Below are 26,078 nucleotides of genomic sequence, written 5' to 3'. Positions count from 1 at the left end.
TGTGATGTAGATGTTTTGGTTTGCAATTAAGGATTTTAGGGCTGTGTGTATAGGAGCGTTGTCCTGCTGAAAAATCCATGAAATTGGTCCAAAAAGCTCGGTAATTTTGGAGAATACTGATTCCAGCAAGGCTTTGTAAGTTTTTCCAGTCATTTTACTATCTTGAACTACTTGGTAGTGCCATAAAACGAAATTGAGCCCCAGACCATAACGCCACCTTCTCTCCTATGGTGACGGTTTTAAAACTGCTCCTCTTTCCTCATGTCATGGAAATAATAATAATTATAACCATCTGGCCCATCTAGGTTAAATTTTTTTTCGTCGGAAAAAATAACTTTCCTCCAATTATTTTTTAGTCATTGAATTCTGCACATACCAGCTCATGTGATCTTTCGCAAAACACAAGCTTTGCTTCTTCCTTGCGTCATTAAGTGGTGGTTTTTTATGCTTTATGTGTTTAGCATTGCGGATCGTGCGTTTGACAGTCGATAAGCTGGCCTTAACATTAGCTTTATCCCTAATTTTAGCTGCCGATAAAGATGAATTTGACGCTATTCTAAGTATATTTCGCGTTTCGCGAATTGTTAAGGCAGAGGAAGTGTTTCTTTTATAATTTTTTAGATACGACGATGGATTTTTTAAATAGTTGCTGACACAGTGATCACTTCGATTTATTTTTCGGGCTATAGCACGGCATGAAAGACCTTTAGAGTAATAAACATCTATTCTTGCCCTTTCCTCCACTGTCATTTGCCCATTTTTATTACAACTCAATAAACAACAATTAATTTATGAAATGCACCGTTTATACCGAAAATAAAATGAATTCACTTCACAAGACAACGTTTATATGTTCACTGCTTCTAATCTTATGACCCGATTTATTTTCGCATATTTTCGACTCAATTGACAATTTGTCATAAAAGATCAGTTGGCTAATTCTCTAATATTCCCAAATTTTACATTTTGTTGTTAACAAAGTAGTCTGTCATTTACTATAGCCGTTTTTTTCTAATCCACCATGTAACGGGAGAAATATCGATTTTCAAAAATCAAATGGTGTGGCGCAACAGTCCGTTGTGAACCAGGGCCTAGTGACTTACAACTCTCAACCATTCCTGTGTGCGAGTACTGTTGTCAGGAATGGAAGGGACCTACAATTTTAGGCCGAATCCGAACGGCTAGTTTGAGAAAGCACTTTTTCATGACAAGAATTACTCTTGAAGGATTTGTCAATTCCTCGCAAGAGGCAGTACCCGCAAAAATTAATTTTTTTTTTTTAAATTAAGGTGGCACAGGCAGGGATTGAACCCAAGACCCCTTGCATGACAGTAAAACGCACTAACCATCATGCCACGGGTACTACAAAATATCGATTTTACTTCTCAAAAATCCTTGCTTCTAACCTTATGACCCGCAGTGTATATCGTATGTCCGACCGTTACGCCCAACTAGATCTATTTTCTATTTAGTCTACGCTTTTGTTTGTTTAATTTCTGAATCTGTATAGCAGAAGTGTCTTCTTTTATTTTGTTTAAATTAATAGAACAAAGAAATAAACAAATTAATCCAAAAGATATAAGTTTAGTTGAGTTAACTTTCAAGGCTACAAGTTTAAAGCTAAATTAAGTTTTACCTACCGTCAAATATCGTAAAGTGGCTAAGAATCCTGTTAAAAGTCCGACTAAGAGCAAATTTAATTTTTTAGAATCTAACACGTTGTCAAGTAATTGACTGTAAAATTTATATGAAGTTGAAAATTTAGTTACAAAACGTGCATATTATTGTCTAAGATTTTCTTTGATTTTAATTTTAAATAATTTTAATCGTTGCTAAATACTTGTAATACAAATAAACTACCAAGACAAATATTTACTCACAATGTTTCCATAGTTTTAAACAGTTCAAAAACTGTCCACTTTATTTTCATTGAATATCGAAGTATAATTGTTTTACATTTTTTAAATGATCCAATTTTTCAACCACTCAAAACATACACTATAATGAAAAAAAAATACACACCTCGAAACACACTTCGTCATGTCAATGACTTTTCTTAGGCTTCCCAAAATACGAGTAATAAGGCGCTCATTCGAAAATCAAATCGGTATTTCAGCACATCCAATGAGAGTTAAAATTAATTTTGCTTAAATATTTCAAATATTTCATCAATCTTATAGTCCTTGGAAAACCTTTCAATATCAATTGCATTTCGTGTAAACACTTTGCTCTAAACTTAACTTATAAAGTCTTCTACAGAGCACTAAGTCGTCTCTCAGTTTAGAAAATTAACAAAATGACAAGCTTTGTTCATACGAGGCCTTTGATTTCACTAAGACAATTTTAACTGTTTTGTGATGTACATCCCGAGCATACCACTTTCAGACTGTAAAACACTAAACAACATTGTTCGTCTTGTTTTTAAAAAATCTTGAAAATGTCGCTGCCTTACTGCCTACGTCCTCTGCCTTATCCTATTCCTCGTCGTCATCGTCGTCTTCGTCGTTATCCTCAGCCGCGGCACACCTTCTAATATAAAATTGTCCTCTTTCAGTTCTTCTTGAATGTTTTTATTTATTTTTATATTATAAAGAGTACACACTGTCATCGTCGTTGTCGTCGTAGTTGGCTCCTTCGTCCTTTTGTACACATCAAGAGAAAAATAGAAAGTCTAAAAAACAAAGTAGTGATGTTTGTGTTTTGGATTGCTGCTCCTTGCTATTTTCAACTGTGTACAACTGTCAGTTGAAATTGTTTCGAAACTTTGTTTTGCTTCCTGCTCCTAATGCCGCTACCGTTTCGTCCGTGCGTCGGTCGTCGTTCGTTCGGGTTCGACAAAGCCCCGACAACTCTGCTGCTGCTCTGACTCTGACTACGGGAAGTGAAAGTAGAGGCATCCACCCTAGAAAACCATAACACAACACACACACAGCCGAAACAAAAACACATAAAAATGGAATTGAAATACCCAAACACACATACCAAACCAACCCGAAAGGAAACCTCCTAGACTACTAGTACCTTTTTCGAGTCGGATTCAGTCCGACTAGAGTAACCAGCCAGGTTGGAAGGTTCAACTATATTGACGAAGGATATTCCGGATTTCTTTGACAGCGAACGACTGTTGTCGGAGTCGTTGCTCCTCGTGTCATCGCGACATGTGTGACTTTTTTCTTTTTAATGTTTTTACCTTAAAAATACAAAACAACAAAATAACGGTTAAGGGTTTAGTCAAACATGAGCGACGAGAACGAAGAGTATCTATCCTTGAAAAAAAATTAATTAATTATTTTATGTTATTTTTCATTTCGTTTTTTTCTGTGAGTGTGTAAAGTGTGTAAAGTGCAAGGATGAGTGTCATCATAATCTGGTGACATGAACTCAACATTTGCACCTCAGTTAAAGTTTAATTGTAAGAAATTTTGCATAAGAAACACGCCAAAAAAAGAAATTCAAAAAAAAGGAAAAAAAAGGCCATAAGTTGTGGCATAAAATGTCATCTATCAAACATTTGGAAGTTATGGCGGCATTTAGCCATTTTAACGGTCACGAAAATCACAAAAACTCAACGATGACGTCTTTGACTTTTACAACTACAACGACAACAACAACTACTACGACTACAGCGGAAGTGGCAATTTCATCCTTTGGCGTAAATAGTGTTTATAATCAAAATGACATTAGTAGCAGTCCGCAAATTGGAGGACTCGGATTACTGCATCAGCAGAATTTAAGAAGTGGAACAATTAATGGTGGTGTCGGTACTTTTGGTGGAGGATATTCGGTGGGAAGTTTGAGTGGTGGAGCACCTGTTATGGGTGGTAGTTTTTCTAGTGGTGGCAGCAACAGCATTGGAGGCGGTGGAGGTGGCGGAAGCCTGGATGGATCTAATAGCATAAATGGAAATGTTAACGTTTTACTTGGCGGGTGTGTATTATAATATTTAAATTTTAATGTTTCTTGGATTGTATCTTCATTGCTGTGTAGTGAGTGATTTTAATGATGAAGATGAAAAAAAAAAAATGAATTCAAATTAGATACCAAACCAAGGTACTTCAGGGAAGGAAGACATTTTGGAATAACAGTTCTTGGTTGAGGGGTTGTTTCGTTAAGTGCGATTGAGGGTTATTTCAATAATTGTTGTTTTCTTTTCAATTAACAAAAGCGAAACAAAGAAATAGAAAAATGGATAGTATTCAAATAATGGACTAGGATCAAATATCAATTTTTCGATAAGGATTCAGAAAGAAAAAATAATGGAATGTCTAGGAAAAGAATATAGACAAAATCCAATAAATTTAACTGACAACAATTCTTTTATTTTTGTATGTTGACTTAGAAGAAAAAACACAAATAGATAGTTTAATTTAGTAAAAACAACACAATATTTAGAGTCTATTAAGAAACCTCAAAAAACAAAAGGCTAGAAATCCAAAATATCGAAAACAGAATATCGAAAAAACAAACAATCAACAAAAACAAAACCCAAAAACACGGAACTCTGAATGTCTTTTCAAGAACTTTCATTCGGTTAGCAATTTTTAAAATACAATAAAGCACTATTTAGGTAATTATTTATTTTTCATTTCGACTTTTATAGATTTTGTATTTAGTGACACGGGTCAAGTATTGATAATCAAATCAATCAAAATGCAAACTAGTTATTTTACTTTTTATTGAACTTTTATAAAAATTGATACACGATTGTTACAAATGTTACAATATTGACACATATAATTTCACGATTCTTACAATAGGAGTGTTTTTTTAGAAAATCCATCCGCAGTCCAGTAGAAATGTATATGGTTAACATAAAATCAATCAAGGCATATAAAAGCTTAAGTGAAATTCGGCTGCGGATAGATATTTGACTTTTGTAAGATTATCGAAATGCATTTTCGAGTTTTTCATTTTAAGATGGTTTGGTACGTTTTATATCTGCTTGAAGCTCGATGGATGTTTTCGTAGAAAAATGCCCAACATACAAAATACAGGGTTATTCATTTTGAGGTTTCAAAATATAACGTAAATAAAACACCAATAAAATATTTGTTGTCATGATATTTCCTTTTTATTATAAATTATGAACGTTGACATTATGTGTAAAACACTACATCATTTAAATGACCACCACGCGAGTTATTGCAAGCACCGATTCTTTTGAGGTAACTTTCGACCACATTTTAACACATACTGGGCATATTGGGCGGTATCTCAGACATCATTTTTATGAGTGTTGGTTTTAAAATGCTCAATAGTTAAATGTTTATCTGTATAAACACGGTCTTTCACATAGCCACACAAAAATAGTTCAGTGTCAAATCGCATGAACTTGTTGGCCAGTTCATATCGCCACGACGAAATACTACGCGGCCAGGAAATGTCTCTTGCAATAAAGCCATATTCACTCGAGGCATGCAGGCATATGGCACCGTCTTGTTGAAACCACATATTCAATATTCAATTCAATTCAATTCAATAACAGGCAAAAAAAAGTCGGTTATCACCTAACGCTCCGAAATGACGGTGACAGTCGTTCCATCGTCGTTTTCGAAGAAGTAAGATCCAATCACACCTCCGGACCAAAGAGCGCACCAAAAATTGACTTTTTTTAATTACTTGAGGATTCTCAGAACCATAAATACGACAATATTGTTCGAAAAATCGCCGTCTACCGCCTGTTGTTCAAGAAGTCATTCGACGTATCTATACGACGTTGTGAATTGTGAATGGTAAGCTGGCTTCAGTTGTTGTGTAGGCTGGACTTTATATGGATGTAGGTGTTGTTCCAAATCTCTGAGAACGACGAGAAATCCGTTCAAACACTTTCACTTACAACAGCTGTATTTTCAATGGTACGTCCTTACAATATCTGTAACCAACCGGTCTCAAACTTCTTCACAATTTTGCCAATTGCTTGGGTAGTTGGACGAATTATGTAAACCAGAATCTTCTCTTAAAACACGATATGTGGCTGCAGCAGAATCACCATTTTTGTAGTACGTTTTAACAATTTGTATGCGTTGTGCGATAGTTAAGCGATCCATTTTCTTAAATGTCAGAAAAAAATTTGGTTTTGCAACTTGGTTTGGCAGATGTCGAGTTCCAGCCCTATATTTTAAGACCGCAAAATGGATAACCCTTTGCTATGACTTAATTTTAAGGCTCAAGGTGAACTCTGATACTTTGATGATTCAATTTTTAATTAATCATTTTTGTAAATTCATGTTTTTAATTTTATAAAATCCTGAAAAATTGTGTGTCGACTTAGTATCAATTGTAGTATGACTACCGAACTGAATAAAGCTTAAAAAGTATCTTGGTAAATTCTTCAAAAAAAAAAATAATAAATTAAAAAAAAAATCAAATCTTGCTTCTCGAATTTGTTTTCAACACGTCAAGGCTGCTTAGCAAAAAACCAAGCATTGAGGTCTCTGCGTGTTGTTATTAACTTTTTTATGATCAATTGTTACACTAAATTAAAATATAGTTTTGTTCTTGTAAGCTGATTCATCTAAATTGTTTAATTATACAGAAATAGACATAATATAGTGCCATCTGTTGCACGCGAAGTTAGACCATAGTTAGATAATGGAAAACATAAAAACAAATTAAATATATAATTATTGCAGAACTGTCTATTTATTAAGTTTAAATAAGTTCTGCTCTGAATTTCGCTAGACTTTTTACAATTAAGTTTTAAATTATTGTGACAAATGGTCAATTGTTTCAACTCTAAAACATAAAAACGGGACTACTAGAATTCTTTTGTTAGCAATTTCTCAATGTACTAAATATGTGGAATCCCAAAACGGCTAATATCTTTCAACCTTATTGTCTTACAATAATTCTCAAAAAACGTCTTTGACAATTTAATGTACAATTAGACGATTAATTATATGGAAATTGATAGTCGTTTACACATCAGACAATTTATTGTCAGTGCTGCCAATTTGTATTATTATCTGAAACGAGAAACAGATTGACGCTACAACTTCGAAAAAAAAACGTTTACAACCACTTTACACTTTTTACACTTTTTACACAATATCGACATAAACGTTAGACCTTTACCCTTAATTGGATAGCGCTGTACTAAAACTAATAACTTCTAAGGCGAAAGTTTTCAGGTTTATCAACACTCAATTCAAACCATTTTGGTGTTTCTTAGATTTATTTTGGTTTTGACAGTACAAAAAAAAAAAAAACAAAAAAAAAAAACATTTTGTTTTCGTTTCTGTCTCAATGTGATTGGCCTACGCAGTTTCTAAAATATAAAAAATTGTCTGATTCACTTTTATTACATTTTTTTAAATTGTAAAAAATTTGTTTTTAAAAAATAAAGTGGCAAATAATTGAATAGATATTCAGCGATCTTAGTGACAGTAAATTGTAAATTGATAGGTTTAATATTTTTTTAGGCATTTTTGTTTCTGGTAATATTAAAAGATCTTCCAATCGTGTGAGCTTAGCTTTGAAGTAAATTTTCTGTTTTCTCATATTTTGTTTTTAATTCATATAAACAGTAAAATAGCTCGTATAAGTCTAATTAAATTAATCGTTCAATTGATCTTAAAAATATACATTTATCAAACTGAAAACACATTATACAATACATGTAAATTAAATACAAAATTAAACCTTCGTAAACTCGAATTTCAGTTGGGTGTTTTTCACGATCTTGTAATTGATTGCTTTAGTGTAAAAAATGTACTGTTCAACAATATTCTAAAACCCTTGTTTTTCTTCAATAAGGCTTTAAAAAATTCAAATCTACATCTTATTTACTTGTACTACATAACAAATACGTATTTCAAAAAATACTTTTACATACTTTAGCAATAATGTTAACAAACATTTCAAAGTTATCATGAGTTCATTCTCTTTTTTGTTCCTAAAAACAATGCACAATGCACACACGTGCGGACAATTAAATAATATGATGTTAAGATAGCAAACAATATAGTCGCATGTTAACTAAAAAATTATATGTCTATACTTTACATTATTTAGGTTTGGTAAGTTAGGTGGTGGTATCAATTAAGGTAGACGAGAGTTTCAAAAACAGCACTTAAGGGAGTTAGATTCAGTGGAAAAAATGATGTTTTATTATATTTATGTACTATGTTTTATTGCTTTTTACTGACCTAGAAAAAGTTTATTAAGCACGTAAGGAAAGTTTACGACAAAAATTAATGTGTTGTAAGTAATCATATAAATTAAATTATTAAAAAATCATTACATTTCAAATGCAATAGTTGTCAAAAGGGTTCATATTGATATTAATAATTTTTTGTCAACGAGGCAGCTTTAAACCTATTATTGTCATATCTAATATATTAAGTGTCATTTGTTTCAAAAACTGTGTTAAGTCAATTTTTTGACTTCTCTGTCATCAATTATCCTAATTTTTGACATTATGTTTTTTATTAGAAAGAAATTTAACACAAATTAATTGCAAAAAATAGTTTCTGATTGAAATGTTTATTGAAATGCTGTTGCAATTACCAACAAAAATCACTTACTTACTTACTTACTTAAGGTGGCGCTACAGTCCGGGGCGGACCTGGGCCTCAACCAACAAGCGTCTCCAGCCAGCTCGGTCCCTAGCTAGCTGTCTCCAGTTTCGCACGCCAAGTTGGTTGAGGTCCTCTCCCACCTGGGTGCGCCACCTGAGCCGCGGTCTTCCTCTACTGCGCCGTCCCTCGGGATTGGATTCGAAGACCTTCCGGGCTGGAGCGTTGATCTCCATCCGTTCTACATGACCTAGCCATCTAAGCCGTTGGACTTTAATTCTGCTAACTAGGTCAGTGTCGCTGTACAGCCCGTACAGTTCGTCGTTATATCATCTCCTCCATTCTCCATCTATGCGTACGGGACCGAAAATCACCCGAAGAATTTTTCTCTCGAAGCATCCTAAGACGCTCTCATCTTTCTTTGACAGGTTCCAGGCCTTAGCGCCATAGATGAGAACCGGGATGATGAGTGTCTTATAGATGGTGATTTTACATGCTTTACTTCTCAATTGCCTTCTAAGTCCAAAGAAGCAGTGATTTGCAAGAGCTATTCTTCGTTTGATTTCAGCGCTGGTGTCGTTGTCTGCATTAATAGCGGTGCCAAGGTAGAAAAAGTCCTCAACTACCTCAAAGTTATAGCTGTCCATGGGGACGTTTTGTCCAAGACGTCGTCGTTCAGTGTCCTTTTTTGATGACAGCATATACTTGGTCTTGCCCTCATTGACCACTAATCCCATCTTCTTCGCTTCCGTCGCAATGCTCAAAAACGCTCTACTGACATCACGCTTTGATCTTCCAAGTATGTCAATATCATCTGCGTATCCGAGTAATTGGATGGACCTTTGGAAGATTGTGCCTCTAGTGTTGACGGTTGAGTTTTGCACAATTCTTTCCAGAACGATGTTGAGGAAGTCGCATGACAATGCATCGCCTTGTCTAAAACCTTTTTTGACATCGAATGCATCGGTAAGATTTTTTCCGACCCTAATAGAGCAGCGTGCATTCTCCATCGTCATTCTGCATAAACGGATAAGTTTGACAGCGATGCCAAAACAAGACATTGCTCGGTAGAGATCTTCCCTATAGATGCTGTCATACGCGGCTTTAAAATCGATAAAGAGATGGTGGGTATCGATTTGAAGCTCCTGGGTTTTTTCCAAGATCTGCCGTAGTGTGAATATTTGGTCGATAGTGGACTTTCCTGGTCTGAAGCCACACTGATAAGGACCAATCAGGTTGTTGACGAATGGCACTAGATCTACTCTGTTCTTAAGGTGCGTGTCCATTTGAGAGTACTTCTGCTAGTCAACTCTCTAGAGCAACTTTCGGGAGACTGTCCATTTGAGAACCAAATTTTAGAAATTTTGCTATCTCGAGCTCTCTGCTAAAATATTAAGAGGTTTCTTGCTGAGGGTACTCTCAAAATCGTGTCCACTTGATAGAATTCTTCTGCTAGCATATTGTCAGTTGGTCATGTATACTTACAGGTTTTAATTGTCCACACTGGTAACTTCCCATCCCATCTGTCGATATGCCTTTGTCTGTAGGTTTTCGTGTTTTGTTAAAAAAGTTGTCAGTTGAATTATTCTAAAAGATTTAAAAATTACCAACAATATTTTGCATTTGATGAAATAGTTTCATTTCAAAATCTATTTTTGTAAACGAGATTTTTAGTCAAAAAACAATTGTTACCAATTTTAGTAGCATTTGTTAAAAGATTTTATTTATTAAATAAATAATTACAAATTGGATGAATGAATCTAATTTAAATTCAATATCTTCTATTGTTCACGAGATATCGAGAACCGAACCTCAATGTTTACCAAATTTGCGTACTATTTTTTGTAGATTTTATTTCTTTATGGAAATATGGATTTTTATAAAAGAAAACTACAGCATATCGAAAACAATATTTTAAAATAAAAAATGTTTAAAGACAATATTTTTAATTTTTGAAAAGCCGAAAGTAAATTTTTACCAAGTTTTAGTATTGTTTTTTTTTTTGTTTAGGTTTTTATTTTTTTGTAAGAAAACTGTTTACTTTTAAAAAGATATTTGTGTCGGAAATGAATTTTTACCAACTTTTGTTAAATTTTCCTTTAAGTTTCTGTTTTTTGTTAAAAAACAGTAAATTTGATTTTTCTCAAAATTTTACCGAATGTTGAAAACAATATTTCTTATAAAATAAAATAAGTTGGAAGCCATAATCTCGAATTTTTAAAGAGTTATTTGAGTCAAAATTAAACTTTTAACAACTTTAAGTAGTGTTTTTTTAGGTTTTTTTTATAAAAAACTGTCAATTAGATTTTTCTCAAAATCTACGGATCTTGAAACTTGGAGAAATTTCAAAATTTTCAATTTGACAAATCGGACCCATTACAATAACTTCCTATGGGAAGTTAAATATTTATTTTAAAATCAAATTTAAATGACCAAAAGACATTGTTTCCACTGCTTTCCCATGTTTACTCTCGACAGCTACTCGCAAAATACGAACTGTGTTGGTATTCCGCGAGCTTATCTCGGATAGTGGTAAACACATGTGTCCACTTGCGAGTGACTTTCAAAAAGATCGAATGCCGAGAGTAATTAGTCAACTCTCCGCGAGCTACTCTCCAGACTATGTCTACTTGCTAGATCGCTCTCGAGAGTAGCTTGAGAGCGACTTTAGAAAGCAAATTTATGAAAAGATCTTAAAATGATATTTGAAACATGGCAAATTTATGAAAAGATCTTAAAATGATATTTGAAACATGGTGTTATATTGAGTTGATATTTTTTTAATAGAAACATCAAAAATTATCCAGAATTTAGCGAGTTAGCTAAAGTGATTTAAATTATTAAAGAAAGTTGAACGAATGTCTGTAATATGATCTGCACTACCGACATTTTTATATGTCAGAAGCTGACTATGTCGATAGGCAAACTTAGAAATGATAATGTAGTTGATTCGACGAATTTCTTAATAATGTCATTGGACAGTAGTTCAAATTGACTCAATGGGAAAAAATTATAAGAATACAGTGATCGATATGTATACTTTTTTGTAAATAAATGTTAAGCAAGAATCTGCGAACGCACCTCTCTGGAAACTTATTTGCAGTATAAAAATAGAATGCACATGACTGCAAAGTTATTTGCTGAAGAAAACAAATTTTAACAAGAACCTCAAAATGCTATAAATGCACTGGAAAATAAAAATAAAATTGTATACCATTACTAGCCTTTTTTGAAACTACATTGAGTTACAATATCACGAGATACAATTTGTCAATATAATATATTTTTTTAAAATACAGAATTAATAGGCTGGCATTGGAATTTACAAAAGGTAAATTAATTTCCTGCAATTTCAAAAATTAGCTATTTGAAGAATCTGGTTATATTTAAGGTGTTATTACCGAACAAACACTTTAAATATAACTAGAGCAAAATTGAAGACAGCTTTTTAACAATCATCGCGAAGAGTGAAGTCACTATGTATTTTTTTCGTTTGCGTGAGACTAGGGTAAAGAAACTAAAAGAGCAACCCTGTGAGCTGCTGGGAAAGTAGACTGTCTGTCCATCAAGTGATTTATTATTTCGAGCTTATCGGCGTAGACTAGAGATTTCACATAAATCCACAGAAAATATTCAAGCCGCAGCGGTGTTAAGTCGCACAATTTTGGAGGCCAATTCACGGTTCCGTAACTTGAGACTATGCATTTACTCAACGTTTGCTTCAAGAAATGAACTGTGTCAAGAGCTAGGTGTCATGTTGCAACGCCACGCCGGCCGCCGTTCACCATCTTTTTAAAACCACAACTTCTGAACTTTATAGTTCTTCAATTGATGAACCAAAAAGTCAGTAATCATTGCTCTATGCAGTCACCATCGACTGTCATCATCTTCCACGAACCCATAAAATGAACATCAAATATGTGCCTCAACATACAATGACAGCTGGAAAAATGGCCGCCAATTAAAATAGTGTTGCCAACTTAAAGTTCTATACCTCTAAAAAAACAGTTTAATATGTACATATAAGTGAAATCACAAAACTTCGCTTAAAAAAACCGATACAGTTCTTCCACATTTAGGATCGGCGAATTTTTTAGAAACGTACTTTTAGTGACTTTTCTGTCATAGTTTTTAGACACGCATCTCTCATGGATAAACAAAATATTCATGCAAATGAAAACAGTTAATTATTCCACCATAAACCAATGGTGTCATTTTATTAAAGGGTTAGGGTCAATGAAGACTACAGAAAAATAAATAAAACACAAACTAGAGACCATAGGGTGGCGGTTGTTAATGAAATAAATAATAAACATTCATATATGTATACATACCTATATATTATGTATACAAAGGACATACTAAATGTCATTTATTCTTCATACAATTATTTTATGTTAACCATCATTTTCTTCTTGAAAAAACAAAAATAAATTATATGATAATGTATCCTACTCATGCACATATGTACAAAAAACATACATAATTTGAAGGTGTTATATATTATGTATTTTGGATGAGTGTTGTGTCCTTCTGACGACAAAAACAAAAAAAAATGCCAACACAAAACCTTTGCTTCTTGAGATTCTTTTCACCGTCAAAAATTTCAATTGAAATGCAGTCGCCAAATTATTATGATTTATTATAATACACACTTTGCTTTCATGTGTAGTGTTTTAGTTTAGTTTTGCACGCTTGCACAGAAAAAGCTTTATATTATGTCCAAGCATCAGCATCCAGATAGTTCTATTCAAAAAACAAGATACTTATTACACATTACATTATACGAGTATTATAGGTGGATAATTTGCATTAAGATCCTTCTACAATGGAAATGTGTAAATGTATCTAGGTATCCATTTTTGATTCTTAAACTACACGTACGTATCTATAGCATCAAAAACATCGTCATTATCATCATCGCAGCAACTACCCTTATAGCTCGTATCACATGTAGGGCCTCCCCAACCCACAACAAATAAGTGTTCTCAATGGAATTGTAGATGTCCTTAAAATCGTATAGATATAGAAATGTTTAAGGTTTTTTTTCGAATTTTACTCGTGTGTAGCTTGAGCGTCACATGACGATGCGGAGGCTTGCTTGAAGTGCGGAAAGCTTAAGTACAAACTGTGTTGGAGAGGAAAATTGGAGGAATACAAGCGGAAGTTAATTCGTCGTGTTGAGTTTTAGATTTATTTTTGTTTTAGTTTTCAAGACATGGATGTTATATAGGATTGAGACGATTTATAAGTACTTGCACTTCAATGCAACGTGCCGCTACTTAAAAAAGAACAAGTAAAGGGTTTTTGCATAAGGACTTGATAACTTTATGATAATATTAATAATAAAACAAAAACCGTTGAAGATATTTCAAAAACTTTATTATGGACTTGAAGTACAACCAAATCATTTTTGAATGGAACTCCACTTCGTTCATATGGTCACCTCACCGGACTAAACGGTCGTTATTTCGAGTCCAATTTTCGCTCTAAGCTCTTTGAACGTCGTAGTCGCTTTATTTCCATAAACATATGACTTAACGTAGTTATACCTATAGAAAAAAGTCTAGAGGCGTTAAATCGTACAACCAACGACTAGGAGGCTAATCGACTTGTGGCTTGTGAAACCATGCTGTTAAGACTCATAACGCATATTTTGTTTATTGACGAACTTATTTTATGACCTTAGCCAATCGGCCTCAATTCTTGGTGTCGCAATATACAATATACTGAACTGCAGCAATATTTTCGACATTTTGAACAACCCGATGTCTCACTGCCAAGGCAACATCACACAACGAATATGTAGACCCAAATTTTTCCATTACACTTTCTATTGCCTCTCCAAAAGGTGGCGAGAATAACTACTGAAAGTTGGAGTTAACGCTTTTGAAGATGCGGTCCGAATTTTGGTATTTTTTTTAGGATTTTGCAGGCCTTGCTCTTTCGAGTACTTTACCAAGAATAAAATATTGAGTTAACTGAATAATTTGACAGTGACAGTTCGATGATTAGTAAAAGAGTGAACTGACAAGTTAAATTCAAAGTCCCTACTCTATTGGAAAACTTGACAATAGTTTCATGTAATTAGGAAGTACTTGACGAGTCTTTCAAGTATATGCTTTCAGTACTTGCTTTCAAGTATACATAATTGAGTAATGTTTTTGGAATAATTTGAAAGTCTTTGCCAAACGTTCGGTAATTGTTATTAATTCTTGAAAAATGATCTCGATTGTTATTTAGAAGTAGCACTGTTACAAAGGATTCAAATCTTTTTTTAAAATCAATTGTTGATCTTAATTATTGCTGCTTTTGGCTACTGATTTTTTGTAATGAAATGATCTGTTATAGATGGAAGAATCAGAGGAATACGACATTAAGAAAATCTATAAATATTAAACAATTCATTGGGGGCTTGAAAAAGTTTCACAGGCGCACCTAGTGCCTGTAAAATTTTCAGGATTTGTCACAGTAGTTTGATGATTACCCAATTAAAAAAATTTTTGGCGCTAAGAGTATGATATAAAAAAGGGCATTATTTGAAAAATTTGACAAAAGCCAAGGATTTATTAAAGCTTCCTTATGGTCAAAGTATAAATCTCAGTTAAACAAACGAAAAACAAAGCACTACAAATAAAGACTTATGCTGATCGAGAAAAGTGTAATTCTACCATAACAGGAAGCACGTTTAGGTTGTTGGAACTTTGACAACCTTTAAATACTATATTTAAATAAGTTTGTATTGTATTTTTCCACTACAAAAACTCCTTCTCCCACAAAACTTATGAAAGGTCAATTTTATTAACATTTCCTTACACGTGCATTTCATGTAGATGAATAATATAAAATCCTTAATTGACACATTATATCAATTTAAATGTTCACTAATGAGGTCAAAACACAAGTTGTTCCTTATTCTGAATTCAATAAAATATGTCTCCATAATTTGAATAGTTCCTGAATAACAATTATTGTTTGTCTGTCTTTGGAAACTTACAACACATTCTCAAAAAAAAAAGAAACTGAAATTAAAGCCAAACTAAATAAATCAATACGGAAAGAAAGTTTATTCTATAAATAAAGGCTATAGAGTTTAGAGATAATGCTCTACCAACTTTTTTGTTGGCAGTAGGTAAATCATCTTTTTTTTTTATTCAGACAATTTGAATTCCGACTAGAACACGAAAGCCCAGCCGTATGGTGGTAAGCACGCAAACGACCATATTATAGGTTTTCCTATACAGTTTTCCGATTCGATTGTGTAAATTTTGTTTTTGTCTCCCCAATCTATTGATTTATTTTTTGAAAAAGAAAAAAGGAAAATTGGTGAACGAGGAACTCATATAAGAAGGTAAAGTCATAATACGAAAATACACTATACCTTCTATGACCACAATGGCCTTCTAAGTTCTACCTTTGTAGTAAGTCGATATAATGTATGTTCCATAGATAGGTTTGCTTCTCAGACAGATACTATATAGATTTATAATCCTATTTTGATTAACTATAAAGATTTAAGCTGAATTGTATGAAAGAAATTGAGATTCATTTGCAGTTTAATCAACTGCCAAGCTTGGCGACCATGAAGAGAACGGCAAATTGTGGATATTGAATTTATTTAAGTGATGAATCAATGGCAAATTTCTATACGTACCACCTGATATGGGTTTTATATATTTAATATATATTAAAATGTGCTTACAATCATATTAATTTTGTTTATCCTCTATCTCTCGAAGCCAACATATCACATTCTAAAGCTGTATCTACAGACTTAAGGACAACATTTTGCAGACAGTTTCAAATAAAATATTTAAAAACATATATTTTGTTTCAATCTATAACATATTTATAACATAAAAATGAACCGTTAGCAAAAATAACGGTATTGAAATTCCATTAGGAACACCCAATAATTTTAAGTTGCACGCAACTTAAATGTGTAGTGGGAGCTAGAGTGCGGCAGTCTTGAATTTAGTAAACTTTTTTTTTATTGGGAAATCAAGAATAAAATTTGTATTATTATAAAAGAATGACCAAATAGAAAAAAAATAGTGTAGGTAATACGCAGCAGAACATGTTCTCTTTTGAAGGAATATACGATGGATAATATACTCATCGTAATCCATATTAGAATCTAAAGTCTCTACAACCTACAAATAGAATACTCTATAAGTCACGATATTACAGTTTTAGATACTACAATCTAAGATAGGAGTCAAGTTCATAAAAGTCTCAGTAGAAAAATACAATAAATGAGCGGAATTACAAAATTACAGTTTCACATTTATGAAACAAAATGAAATCAAAAAAACAGGCTGATATAGCAGAAGCATTTGAATAATAATTAGAAAACTCTAATATGGGCTGCGGCTTGGTTTAAAGTGGAAGACGTCTCCATGATGAGCCGAGAATCCCAACTTCCGACCACTTTTTGCAGAAATTGGAATGTTTGTCAGGAATAACGCGCCAAATATTCCGTTCGTCGATTGTCTCGGGATATCTGCGTAGACAAGCGAATTCACATAATCACACACAAAATATACCGTTTGGGTGGTAGGGGCTATTATTGGCTTTCATAATTGAATTTTTTGAAAATGTTTGCCCCTTAAATTGCTATAAAGCTTTCATTGAAAATGTCAGTTGAACATTGAAAGTAAAACTGAAAAGTGGGGCTATAAAGATTTTTTCCGAAATCTGAAATCAACAAATGTAAATTGTGAAATGAAAACGATTCCATCATTGAAAAATTTACTAAAAGAAAAGTTAATTTCTTCGCTTTGACACCAAACATAACCAATTTGAATCTCTTAATCTTAAACCAATGATAGCTATGTCCTGCCCCTTAAATTGCACGAGATTGGAAGCAACACAACAGGCCGCTAACCAAAAGTTTCTTTTTAATACATTGATTATGGTAATAAATTCACACGATATGCAAACGTTGCTCAGAAATAAGTCTATTCATTATGAAATGGCAAACCGTACTGAGCATAATTAAAGTGACAGCTGTCAAAGAGACCAACACATAACTCCGAACAAAGTACTTCCAGATTGAAAACCACACGTCTAAAAAAACACTTGCTATTGCAGCTTGTCAAAGAAACCCATTTTTTTAAACTTAACTTTAAATATCGCATTTTTTGAATTCACTTCGTGACTGGGATTTTTTATTTAGGGGCCAGTCGAAGCTATTATTGGTTTTCATCATTGAACATTTTGTTTTGAAATTTGAACCGATTAAGAGAGTGAAGTTTGAAATATTTGGTATTAGAATGAAGCTTATGAGTTGTAGAAATTGTTTACTGAAAAAAATTCTTTAATTAACCAAGAATTTTAGTTGATTTTTATTTTTCAATGATGAAATCTTTATCAATGAACAAATGGTTTTAAATTTCAAAATTTGGAACAAGATCGTTTTACTAAAAGTGTTCCATTTTTTTTTTATTCCTACCTGTCAGGAAATTTGCATCTAATGACAGAAATGTTCAATGAAAGATGTAACCAATCTGTCAAGTGATTTCCAATTATTGGTTTCAATGATACAAACCAGTGATAGCTATAACTGGCCCCTAAAAATGTGAAATTGAATTAAAAGCGAAGAATGTCAATGAATACAAAAATAATCTTTAAATATTTCAATATTGAAGTGAAATGATTGGAGGAAAAACGATTTCAATATTTTTGGTGTCAAAAGATTGCAAAAAATTCAATGAATAAAATCTATAAATTGGATTTTATAAAAAGACTTATGAAGAATACTCATTGACTATATGCAATATCAGTTTGGTTAAAAAATGTAGTCTTTAAATGTCATAAATTGAATTCAATTCGAAGACTGACATCATTGATTTCAATTTGGGACTTCAGACTTCAAATTATGCAATCACCATACACAGAATGCCAAAAAGTCAAAGAATGCAGAATGCAGCAAAGACTTATCAGAGATTGCATTCAATCGATCGCTGTAAAATGAATGGAAGGAAAAAACGATTGTAATCGTTTTGCTATAAGTGAATGGAGGTCGTTGCATAATTTGAAGTCTCAAGTCTTAAAATTAATTCAATGAATGCAATCTCATTTCTTAAGTCATTAATGATTACATTCAATAAAGATTGCATTCTTTTACAAATCTGTGAAATATTATGTACGTTTCTTAAAGAATTATTTGTAAGGCTGGATTTTAGAGTTACATCCCGTCGGTAAATGAAATTCTTAGGGAGTAAGTTTTGTAGTAAATACTTTAAATTTTTGACTTGTATAAAAAAATATCTAGAGGTAACGTTCTTTTCGCCATTCCAACCAAATTTGTAACTCAACACAAACACCTGTATTCTATATTGCTCGGCGGACATTGTTTGCTACACAAGCTCAGTTGGTAACAGTAGCGGGGAAAGTCGCCTAGAAGGATTCGAAACGTGCGTTTTTAACTGTGGGAAACTTAGGTAACAGCTATTAGTTCTATTGTTTTTTAAAACACTCTCTACAACAATGTGGTATGCGACGGGGACACATTGTAGATTATAGATTCCTTTTGTTTTATTCCACTCTTTAAGGTTGTTAGGAGCTTTTTAACTTTGAAAAATTAAAAGAAAAAACACACTGTTCTATTAAATATTTCATGTCCTTTTGTCCTTTCTATTTTTTTTTTTTTTCATTTATAGAGCTATGCTGTCTGTGGTGACAACTGTGTTATGTGTCGTGTGCTACTGTTGCCATCGCAACATAAAGAAACGCACAGAAGCCGCTTACCGACAGAGGTGGATTGAAAACGATACCAACATGGAGATATACAGTGTGGAGCAGGTAAGTGAGTCGGGGTGATGAGGTACGAGAAGGATTTTTATTTGAATAGGGACGAATACGCAATAGGCACGTGAATTTTATTAAATAGCAAAAATGAGGATGATTTCTGAGATATTGCTTTTTGTGATGTTTTGTACTTGTGACATTTGTCTGCTTTTTATCGTTTCGAAGCTTTGTACACAAGACGGAGAAGGTATTTCATTAGTAGACTAGCTTGACATGATGTTATTTCAAGGTCAAATTGTTGAATAATTCCAGTTCGTTGCAATTGTTTTATATAATTATATACAAGTATTTAATTGCATAGCTTTATTTTAAAGTTAAGAAATTTGTGTACGGTAGACGGGAAAAGCAACAAGATTCAGGTTATATATTTTATAGAAATTCGTATTGAGTTGTTGCACTCTTTTTAAATTTTGGTGAACATGTCTCCAGCATAGTTTACAGGCCAGTTAAAGCTTTAATTTATTTTCATCACTGGAAATATTGTTTCGAGATTTCAAAGCGATTAAGAAAGTCTAATGTTGTTATTTGTTGGTGTCAAAATGAAGCAGACGACCTGCAGTTTTCTTTAACTTCCCACCTGTCAGTTTTACTTTTGATGATCAACTCTAATCTCAAATGCTTAGTTTCAATCATTTTTTAATGAAAACATAATAAACCTGTCAAAAAAAATCGTTATTTTTAGACAAATATAAATGTAATAAGATGAATTCTTATATCAAGTAATAAACGCTATAAACGCTTATTAATAAAATATTTCAGATTCCTCTTGTTTTAATTTTTACTAATGGATTTTACTGATAGCTATAATCCGCTTCTAATGATATTGTTTTCAATGAACAGCTGGTGTTGTTGACTTAAAAATTCGGAACATAATCTTCCACCTGAGAGCGTTGCATTTTTTTAATTTCCATTTATCGGTTGTGTTTCACTGCTTAATTCCAATCAGGAAAAGCTTTAAACCACTCAGAAAATGTGTGTCCAATGCCAGAAATGTTCAACTTAAGCTATATCCAATCTGTCAAAAAGTTTCAATGATTGGTTTCAATGATAGCTTTAACTGACCTCTTTTTAATGATAAATTTTTTTTTTTTTAAGAAACAGCCGGTTTTTGGTTTTATATAATTTTTAACAAATTTGTTCCACTGAAGGCGTTTCATTTTTCTTGTATACCATCCTGTCAGTTTTGCTTTCAATAAGCAATTCTAACTTAAAATGCTTGATCTTAATACTTTTTAAATGATCGCTATAGCCACCCTGTCAACAAAATTCCGATGACTTGTTTAAATTAGGAAGCCAATGATACTTAAAGGTGGTAACGAGACGAAAACCGATTGGTCTTCCTTTGATTTTCTATTGAAAATCAATTTTTTGGATGTAAAATCGTATATTAGTATAATTTGGCTGGTAGCTTTTTACATTTGTTCAAACTTATAAAGAGAAATGTAAGCGGATCGAATTGCAAGTGGTATATCTATGTTGGAGAAAGTTACACCTGTCATCATTGGTAATGTTCTCTCCAATAAAAACGAACTTTAGCTGTTCACAAAAAAACACACAAAAATTTAGATTTCGAGGTAAAAAATTATTGTAGAATACATTTTTTAAAGGATAATTTCAATAATTAAAAAAAAACACACATTTGAAATCAATTTTCAGGCTCTTTCCAATTCAACATTATGTTAAGTCAGCTGTTCTGTCAGATCCCCAGATACGAGTATACCAGAAATTCTCGGATACTTTTGGATTCCCTTTTTGGAATCACAGCTGTTCTTTTACACGTAAAACACTTACAGAAAGGTATCCAGATACCCCATCTGTCTGAGATTGAACGCAGCTGTTAGTTTTACTTCTTTGATGGTGCAACGAATATAATTTGGCTTCTACTCTTTGTTTTACCGAAACGATTAATTTAAAGTGTTTTGACCTTTGTGCTTTGCACAATTCAGGAGATCAGCAAACCAAACTAAGCATAAATCAAGTGACAGCTGTCAAAATGTACAATACCGCAAAAAGTATTGCCAGATTGAAAAAACAACACAAGTGTACAAAGTTCTTCTTCTTCTGCTATTGGTGCATAATATATAAATGAAAGAAACAAAAAAAATGTAAACAAGGATTCGCAACTGTCACATACCCTTATTATATACGTTACGTTGTAGCATAAATGTGTCAGTAAAATTGCTGATTTTTTCAAAACAATTTTGTACATAATAAAAGTTTAAGTGGGTCTTATACGAAAAAGGATGAACTAAGTTTGTTGAACTTATATTTCAGAAAAGATTTCAATCAAATTTTTGTTCATATGTCTTCCTGACTTACTTACATTTTTTTACTGGTCTCGTTCTCTTTATTTTATACTCATTAGGACTGTGTTAACAAATTGTAGGTACTTTATCTTTTTTTTGGAATATAAAATTCCAGACTTACAAAACACGTCCATTACTTCTAAGGAAGTAATGTGCATGATGTCAAGCTAAGTGTGCAATGCAAATCAACTGTAAAATATTTGTTTAACCTTGTTTTTCCTCCCCATAAAGCTTCAAGATAATCAACACACACGCCCGAGACAAAAAAAGATCCCTTCTAAGTTTTTTTTAGTTGTTGTTGTGAAAGGAAATAAACTTAACATAAAATTAAACCGGGTATTTTCCCTCTGTATCCTTACATAAGCATAGTTACACATCATAGTAACCTCCACCTTTTGCAACCTTTTTTTGTAACCTTTTTGAATCCTCTTTAGTGTGACACTTTTGTTTCACCTATATCTTCCGCCCGCCAGGAGGCAGCTTGAAAAGTCACAAAATTAAAGACTTTTATAGTGGCGCACAAGTGAAGGGGAAATCTTCATAAAATTTATCGGCTTTCGCATGGTCGGCAATTAATTTGTAAACTTCCTTCTTGGTGACAGATAGACTCACTTGGTTTATCCTGTGTGTGTTTTGTTTTGTTTCCTCCTCCATTTCCACACCTAGATTTTTTTCCGTAATTAAAAAGAATGTCTTCTCTTCACTAATTAAGTGATTTATGTGAAGATAGATTCAGGGATATAAAAAAGGGGTTTCCAGGGCTGAACTAATAAAAATAATTGGAAGTTAAGACTTATATCTTTACGCATAGACGAAATGTATATTGATTCATTATGAATTTCGCCGGATGAACTACATTTTCGACTCCTGAGACTACCTTATCATTTCTCAACCTTCTGCCGCTTACAGTTTTTGACATACGACAAAGCATCTACGACATCCATGTTCTGTTGTTTTCTAGTGACTATTATTTTTCGTCACACTTAAACATTCATAAGCTTTTAACTAAAAGTTCCCTTAGTCTCAATGATTGATGCCAATGAGAGATGAAAGAAATTGTATGGAGTACGAAGCAAAATGTCAGTGGTGCAGGGAATATTACTGACATTCGTTCAGTTTTCTTTAGTCGGATTTGGTAATAACAATAGCGTGGAAAATAAATTAAACTGTCACTTAAGCTCCTTCGTCCAATTCTATAATAAGTGCAATTATTGAATTCGGTTATAAAAAATGATTAATTATGGCTCGGTAGCGTAATATATTCATAAACAGTTGTCATAAAGACCAAAATTGGTCAAAAAGTAAAAAAAAACAATTGTGAAAAAAAAATGAATGAATGTTTTAACGCCCAAATAAGTTTTAAATAAAAGAACGCCCAAATTGGTCGTAGTCATTTTGTTCAAAAGAATTTTTTATTTTGTATTTGGGTTCTATGACACATATTATTACGATTTCTTACTAAGTACAAAATATTACTAAGAAAACCTCACAAAGTTCAATTGAAATCTCATATCACTTAGACCAACTTTTAATGTCGTAAAGCCTAAATTTATAAATTTCAGACGCCCAAGAGATTTCGCGTGGTTGGAGCCCCCCCTTCAACACCCAAACTTGGGCTCACTATATATTATTTGGGGTAGATGCTAATTTGGATGTCTACAAGGTTTCTTAGCATTTACAGAATCTGGATTTAAAGAAACTTTGCACCTACCCCAAATCCTCTAGTTAGCCCATGATGGGGAGGTGCTTGCAGGGGGCACCATTCCCCATACATAGTTCACTGTTTATACGCACACGGTTTATTTGTCTTTAAAAATTGGACTTATTTCGATTTCTGAAAGAGAAATAAGGCTTTCTTGACGTTACGAGTCTTTGGGCGATTTGACATTTCTTGCGTTTAATGATAGCGTTTAACCGATACAATTTAAAAATCAAAATGTCGTAGTGCTCAAAATAAACAAAAAAAAACGTCATGGTATTTTAACATTGATTTTGGGCTTTGTGGAATTTTCTTTCTGGGCGATAGAAGGCTTCTTTTTATTTGTCATTTTATTTCATGACATTTTTAATTTGGGTGATATGTTTTTGAAAGAAAAGCATATTGAGGGATTACTTTTTAAAATTAAAAACAAACACACACGATACTCAAAGCTTTTTTAAGGCTATCTTAAATTATAAAGTAGCTATTTTTTGATTAAATTCGTGATGGTTTTCCTTTCTCCGATACTCAGTTCAAATTCTTATAATATTTTATAAAATATTAAAACAAATTTCAAAAAATCTTTTAAGATTTAAAATGTTTCAAATTAATCTTAAAAAAACGCGGAAGCATTTTCTTTTTTTCTTTTGTATGGCCTGATTTTACGCAACACTTATAACAACCTCAAATCCACTACTGTATATTTTACGAAACGATTTCTCAATTAAATTCTTTATATTTATTTTTTTCAACTCTTCTGCAGTGCTATGAGACATCTGGCCTATTCATGGAATCATCGGAGGGGTTAGCACTTCCAGCATTAAGTCATGAACCACCACCTTCATACGATGCCGTTATGGTAGCCATGCAGGAGACAAACCACCGACCAAGCAGAATATCTCCGCCGCCGGATTATCGGTCAATGAATGATGTATCTGGGTCATCGGGCAATGCCAACGTTAGCATTCCCAAGTTCATTTCAAATGGTGGTACTGGTAATACCAATAGTTTGAGAATTAAGAAAGTTCTTAGTGCTCAGTCGTGCTGTTCTTTGCAACGTGCTGAGGCAGAAAATTTATTCCAACTTGGGGTGGCAGCAGCTGCAGCTTCTTCAGGTCGTTTTGGTGCAAGTGCCTTAAGCAGAAAATCTCTGCCATACGCTGCCCATAATCTTGCCGAAGGAAGATTACTCAATCATCATCCCTACTATCAGGGTTGTCCTTTGTGTGGAAAGTTTCGGTATGATGATTCTATGTCATTGTCGAGTGACAGTGGCTTGGATCAGGTGGTCGTGACGGTCGATGTCAATAATGCAAATTCTCCAGTGGGAGGAGTTGATAGCGACACAACATGCTATTGCACACCTCTGCAAAGTCCGACAATAGCTGACGATAGTAACAATAACTACAGAGGCGACATGCATCACAATGCAATTATAGAGGATGATCGTAGGAGGATCTCAACGCATCAATTGGTGACTTCATCGTCATCGTCGTCGTCGCATGCGAAATATGAAAATGCAATTAACAACAATGATAATGAAGGAGATAATACGCCCACTACTTTCGGTGGCGGGGGCAGCGGCGGAGGCGTTGGCGCTGTTGCTGCTGGAATAACTTCAGCATCATCATCATTGTCTCCATCAGATTCGGCGGCGGTCTCATCATCACCTCAAACAGCAACAGCTACAGTGATCGAAGAAGCTCCAGCAGCGTCTACAAGTGACAATCATCGTCGTAGTGACACTACACATTCCACAACCGATGATGCAATGCTGGATTTGGATTCTATCAACGATAACGGTATTATTCGTCTGGATATGAGCAAAATTATTGACAAAACCGGACTACCTACCTATGAAGCGGCCTTAAAGTTAGAATCAAGTGGTTATGTTTGAAAAAAAGTGTTTTCTTTTTAGCTACGATATTCGATATTTTGTTTGCAAAGTTATACTCAATGATTTGAAAAAGAAATAAGCGTATTTTTGACCACACTTAACTACATATCTTCCGAAAGAAAATTCGTTAAATTTTCAAAGGAACAACAAAATGAAACACAATATCAAGCCTTAAATATATGTACATACCTATGTATAAGAAGACACCAAAGGAATTAATCAAAAGTTATTAAGTCAAATATAGTCAAAGTGTATATTTGATTAAATATTATTTAAAGTAATAAAATATATACTTCACATTTTAAATTAAGATTAAAATGTTTTATATTGGTTTGCATTATCAGCCGAATTATCTTAAGATGAGATAAATCTGATTTTTGAGCAAAAGGAAATAATATTTTTATTTAAAACTACCTGTTGAGAGATACAAAATTTAAGGAAGGATATATCAAATCTTTGGGTTCTTTTTTTTATTTTTATTGAAATACTTAACATCCATATGAAATACACCAATATGTTTTCGAATTTATTTAGTACGGGTTCTTTTTCATGTTTCGAAAATTAATCTTTACAGAGGTCTGTTCTTTTTCTAACTATTTTTTACAAGCGTTAATTTGTGTCGTTCTTAAACGTTAACACTATTTTGTAACAATATGTTGTCATCACATCGTTTCACAACTCGACTGTCAAAGTTGGTAATAAGAACTTATTGTAATGGGTCCGATTTGTAAAATAGAAAATTTTGACATTTCGCGGCGTTTTATATAGTCGAAATAAAAATTATTTCCATATTGTCGAAATAAAAGATTTTTAGAAAGATGTATGTAAGTGCGTTATAGGGAAGTATT

General features: G+C 33.1%; 2 protein-coding genes across 5 annotated transcripts in view; one reads left to right on the top strand and one right to left on the bottom strand.

Annotated features, from left to right (window-relative positions):
• Nucleotides 1-26,078, bottom strand: part of LOC129952498 (probable beta-hexosaminidase fdl) — a 98,354-nt gene that overhangs the window by 24,519 nt on the left and 47,757 nt on the right. The window contains exon 1 of one of the 4 annotated variants that reach the window (XM_056065101.1): nt 2,023-2,912. The exons of 2 other annotated variants lie outside the window; for them this stretch is intronic. In XM_056065101.1, the coding sequence (XP_055921076.1) occupies nt 2,023-2,042 (20 nt within the window). In that variant the 5' untranslated portion in view covers nt 2,043-2,912. Of the gene's footprint in view, nt 1-1,880; nt 1,954-2,022; nt 2,913-26,078 lie in introns of those variants that run through there. One more of the 4 variants, XM_056065098.1, reaches the window with a different exon arrangement.
• On the top strand, nt 3,471-25,423 carry LOC129952499 (uncharacterized). Its single transcript, XM_056065104.1, has 3 exons — nt 3,471-3,927; nt 19,181-19,322; nt 24,097-25,423. Exons 1-3 carry the CDS (start codon nt 3,494-3,496, stop codon nt 25,228-25,230), a joined length of 1,710 nt encoding a protein of 569 aa, XP_055921079.1. The 5' UTR covers nt 3,471-3,493; the 3' UTR covers nt 25,231-25,423.

The sequence above is a fragment of the Eupeodes corollae genome, chromosome 3, assembly GCF_945859685.1.
Source record: "Eupeodes corollae chromosome 3, idEupCoro1.1, whole genome shotgun sequence".
In the NCBI taxonomy this organism is placed as follows: Eukaryota; Metazoa; Arthropoda; class Insecta; order Diptera; family Syrphidae; genus Eupeodes; species Eupeodes corollae.
The sequence above is the reverse complement of the archived record's forward strand: the minus strand, read 5'-3'. Positions and strand labels throughout refer to the sequence as shown.

What these genes read in the sequence shown, in the direction of transcription:
- LOC129952499 (XM_056065104.1), top strand. Translation starts at nt 3,494, where the DNA reads ATGTCATCTATCAAACATTTGGAAGTTATGGCGGCATTTAGCCATTTT. An exon ending in GTTAACGTTTTACTTGGCGG is followed by an intron (nt 3,928 to 19,180) that starts GTGTGTATTATA and finishes TTTCATTTATAG; the next exon opens with AGCTATGCTGTCTGTGGTGA. An exon ending in AGATATACAGTGTGGAGCAG is followed by an intron (nt 19,323 to 24,096) that starts GTAAGTGAGTCG and finishes ACTCTTCTGCAG; the next exon opens with TGCTATGAGACATCTGGCCT.